Here is a 4,705-nt window from a genome sequence, read left to right as displayed (position 1 = left end):
TGAGAACTCAAGGGGAACTTAGGCAGCAGGATACGCCCTATTCCCAGCAGGAATAATCTTAAACCTTAAACCTGGAACCTAAACTGGGAACGCCCTAAACCCGATTATGTTAAACCAGGAACACCCTAATCCGCCCTGGTCCTTGAGCAAGGTCAACTACATTCAATGTCACTGCAAAATGTCAGGAACATGGGGTACGCTGGCAAGGAAATTGTCATACCTACTTGGCTAATGGCTCCCAGCAGGCACCTAGCTTGGTTCCATAGCTTGGCTATTGTGAATTGAGCTGCATATACGATTTATTCTGTCTTTCCTATTCCCATCTCCCTTCCCTTCCCTTCATCCCCTTTGTCTAATCCAATTCTATTTCCTTGCCCCTCATTATGTGTTTTATTAAAGCAGAGCCATAATTATTCTAAGTACAGCAAAGAATCTCTTCTCTCCAACATTTATCCTGGTGCCCTGAAAATGGAGAACAGTTTTGTTTTTTTTTTTTAAACCTGGTGGAACAACCAGTATGAGGAAGTCCTAAAGTAACACACACACATACACACAAACACACGTATGTCCATAAATGTGCACAACAAAACATACATGCTTATACACACACATTCACACAAACCCACATACATACAGTTGCTTATTAATATTCATGCATATGCATGTACACAGACAAGCCCATTACATACACCCTTCAGATCTGCCAACTCAGCCTTGGGGTCTGATCTATTCTCACTCAATCTCCTTTAGGAAACTTAGGCACCTGAGGGAGAAGGACCAGAGAAATTTTGACCCATGTGAAGTAGACTCACTTCCCAGGCACTGTGGGACTTTCTGGGCCTTATGTATCCCTGCTCCTAGAACCCTCCTAGAGAAGCAGGAGGTCCATCAGATCAAGACTGTGGAGTTCAGAGGCAGCCATGGGACTTGGACAGCCTCTGAACTGGGGCACAGTCTTAGGGCCTGCAAGAGTCTCTAGCATCTCTCTTCATCAGCAGCTTCTCAGCCTGTGCTCCCTCCAGCGAGGTCCCTCCCAGGCTCTGCTACACCACAGGATGTTACTACATTAACCCCAGAAGTAAAATCGGCAGAAGTCGTAACTCAGCCCTTTGGGGTGAGGCACTCTTAGGACACCAGTATTTGTGGAAAGCCTGACCTCGTCATCACTTGACGTCTTCTCCAGTACACAATTCCCACGATGAGCAGAGGTATCATAGCAATCAAAGTTACAGTGACTACAGCTTCAGATTTCTCACTGGTGTGTTCGTTGGGCTGAGAAAGTGGATCTGAGAAGAGAAGGTGAACAACTCTTACCACCAGTTTTCAGCCCTGACTTGGCTGAAGGTTTCTGGAATGCCCCCTGCTTTCCCCAATAAACAAGTCCTGTACCTTCAACTTCTCCTTACCGAATCTCAGGGTGAGGGGCTCAGGCAACCCCTCATGATGCACATGGCAGGTATATCTCCGCTCCTCTCCAGCAGGCACCACCACGGCTGCCCATTTCTGGAAGTTTCCATCCCCTGCAGGCCTGGTCTCCACTACCTCCATGTCCTGACTCTGATCTTCCCCATCCCGCTGCCAGGTCAGGGAGATCTCAGCAGGGTAGAAGCCCATGGCCCAGCACCTCAAGGTGATTTTATTTTGGTCAAGGAAGGGATGGTAGGTCACACGTGTAGAGGGAGGCTCTGTGGATAAAGCAGGGAGGACCCATGCAAAGACTTATTGTAGTAGCTACTCTAATAACAAAGAAAATGCAACTCATGATGGTTTGGCTACCAACCAGGGCAAGGCAGGGGGTGTCAGCTAGGCAGGTGTGGACTAAGTACTATGCTAAACTGGGATCCAAGGAACTGTCCTAAGAGCTCAGTCCCAACATTCTTTTTTAGAGCAAGAGCCATGTCAAGACTCTCCATCTTCTCATCAAGCCACTGGTCAGTGTTTCCAGATAAATGTTGATAGGTGCTCAGAGCTGCCATATCTCTAGTGGAAAAGGGGCAAAAGTGTAACCCCCCCCCCAGCCTAGGAACATGCCCAGAGGTCATGAGAGCAGTTTTGCCCCAGGGAGGACTTAGAAAAGGGGCAGACAGCATTTTCCAGGATACTTGCTCAAATCCATAGCTCCTGCTGTGTGGAAGCCCCCTTCAGTACAGTGGCCCTACTCACCTATACAAGAGAGCCTATATCCCTATGCCCAAGTAGTCCTGGGGAGCTTTCCATCAACTCTGAAGAAAGAACCGAATGGGTGGGCTGAGGGAGGTCATTACCAGTTTGGTTCAAGCTCTTCCCTCCAAGCTTCAAATATCTCCGCAGCCACAAGATGCATTCCTTTTCCAAATAGCTCTTGTCTTTTTCTACCAAATATCTATTGTCCTCCCACTTCTGCTTGGTGTGGCGAGCAACTGAAGAGACTGCAGTGTATTGAAGAGTGTCCAAATCCAAGATCAGGTAGTCACTGCCATCATAGCCATACTGCCAATGCCCCCAGACTCTGTTGTTTTCCTGCAGCTCGCAGCCATAGGTGAACTGAAGGGTGTGCAGGCCTACCCATCCCCCAGACAGGCATGTCAGTAAGGGCAGATGTACCCCATCATGGTCCCTGCTCCCTCCACAACTGATCCCTTGTCTTCTCCTTATGTGAAGTTCACACTTTGGACAACTTAGTTTGGTCCCTGATACTGGTCTCTTTTATTTGCCATTAGCTCTGCAGCAGTGAGCGGTCTATGCTGGGTTCCAGGATGTCTTGAAAAAGAGTTGGCATTGCCATGAATTTGTCAATTGGACAAATTATTCAACCTCCATAGCTCTCTATCTTTTGTACATGGAAAGGTTAGAGCATGACCACATAGATTTCCTTCTGTGTTAATTGTATCAGATTCTAATCATATCAGATTCCAATCATATCATTTCCAGCTTTCTGAAAACAGGATCACTGTACACAGCATTAATGTCAGAGGATACACCTCTGTGCTCAGTATTAATTCCTTGAGGTTCCAGAGAAGGCAAACTTAGCATTAACAAGCACCAACTTCTGCTGAAAACATAATGAATTTCAAAGTCAAATATAAATAACTCTGAGACTGCCCCAGCTTGGATTAATTGTGCCCTCCCTTGGGGTCCACAGTCCACAGGATCAAGCTTCTAAACCAACACTCACAAAGTATACCAAACTTTGTGCATTATCTCTCCCCTTCCATGTCATGAGCCCTTTGCAGGTTGTGACTACGCTGGTATCTGTCCCAGTGATCTGGCAAACCCTGTGGAACACATTCTCCTACCAGTATCAACTGGTAAAAAGCTTCAGTCTTCAGCTTTCATTATACCTCTCACTGATTTAAAGGCCCTTTACAAACTTATTTCAATAATCCCAAGCAGTCAGGAGAAACTAGAGACCAGTAAGCTACATTCTGTTCCCTGAATGCACTCTGCCCAATCCCACCCCACCCTTGGCTGTGCCCTAACTTCTGGCTGCATGAAATGTATTTATCTTCCTAGCCCAAACCATACACATCCCATAGGTTCTATCCAAAGTTCCATCTCATTCATGAAACTCTCCCTGACCACTGGATGTCTTGTCTGTCTACTTCATTAAACTATTTTTCTGCTTCTCATTTGGCATTTAAGGAGGTACTGGCTTTTGACATCTTTTGGGATGCCTTATAGTGTCAGTAACATGTTTCCAGCCCTATGGGTGCTTCCCCATAGTAATTGTAAGTGCTTTGAGGACAAACACTTGGTCATGTTTTCTGGTTGTCCCCCTCCAGCACTGAAAGATAAATACTAGGTATATATCTGCAACCCAGTGAGTCTGCTGAATATTGAACTAAGAATGTCCATAGACCTTGTCCCCGGGGACCAAACTGGGCTAGCTTTTATTCTCAAGTGAGAACTTGTCAAAATACTTGCTGAGGGCCTCCGGCCTGTGGGGCTGGGGTGAGGCTGCTTGTCCTGCTTTCTCCCAGGCACATACCTGACAGCTCTCCAGGGAGCTCTTTGCTCTGACTCCCATTCATGCTGCTGTTGTAGTACTGTTGCACATTTCTCAGACTTAACTGGAAAATCTTCATCCGAGTCTTGAAGATCTTAGTCTCATCATCAAAGTATTCTGGCTTTTCCTTCAACCAGTCAACACAAGGATCTGCCTTCATCCCCTCGCTGTCAAAGTGAATAAAGAGTTGGTTGTCCACGAAGCCAGAGGCAGTAAACTTGGGGATGCCTGGGCGTGATTCAGACACAGCTGAGTAGAAATACTCCAGAGAGTGCGTTCCTGAGGCAGAGATCATGGATTCAGGTAAGCTTTGGTATTGGTTGAGGATCTAGCTCACAGTATGTGAGGGATGAGAGAGAGAGAGAGAGAGAGAGTGTGTGTGTAATAGAAGAGACAGGGCATATAGCATAAAACAATGGAAATAATGATGCAGAAGAACCCACCAGCACAAGTGCATTCAAATTCCACATTCTATACTCAGAGAGAATTCAAAGAATTAACAAAGAAATGTTAAGTGCAAGATCTCAATAAAACGTTTTTATGAAGAAATTCTTGATCAGGGCTTGGGAAGAAGGATCTGGAGTACAGGGAGGTTTAAAAATAGCCCCGAGGGCCGGGAATGAGGGCGGGGAATGACAATGCCTGAAATAGACTTCTCCTCCAGGTCCCTGCTATAGTGCCACAACAGTTCAACCGCAGAGGCAGAGGCCCCTCCCCCCA

At 46.4% G+C, this 4,705-nt stretch overlaps 1 protein-coding gene across 1 annotated transcript in view; it reads right to left on the bottom strand.

Annotated features, from left to right (window-relative positions):
• LOC107160471 (HLA class I histocompatibility antigen, B alpha chain-like) overlaps positions 1-4,280 on the bottom strand; it is an 11,391-nt gene extending 7,111 nt beyond the window's left edge. Inside the window, exons 1-4 of the mRNA XM_015507143.2 lie at positions 3,968-4,280; positions 2,265-2,540; positions 1,407-1,685; positions 1,157-1,286 (exon numbers count right to left, since the gene is read on the bottom strand). Coding sequence (XP_015362629.2) covers positions 1,157-1,286; positions 1,407-1,685; positions 2,265-2,540; positions 3,968-4,280 — 998 coding nt within the window. The remainder of the gene's footprint in view (positions 1-1,156; positions 1,287-1,406; positions 1,686-2,264; positions 2,541-3,967) is intronic.
• Between the last annotated feature and the right edge of the window lie 425 nt (positions 4,281-4,705).

The sequence above is a fragment of the Marmota marmota genome, unplaced genomic scaffold (assembly GCF_001458135.2).
Source record: "Marmota marmota marmota unplaced genomic scaffold, marMar, whole genome shotgun sequence".
Classification (NCBI taxonomy): domain Eukaryota; kingdom Metazoa; phylum Chordata; class Mammalia; order Rodentia; family Sciuridae; genus Marmota; species Marmota marmota.
Note: the sequence above shows the minus strand (reverse complement) of the source record. Positions and strands in the feature narration are given on the sequence as shown.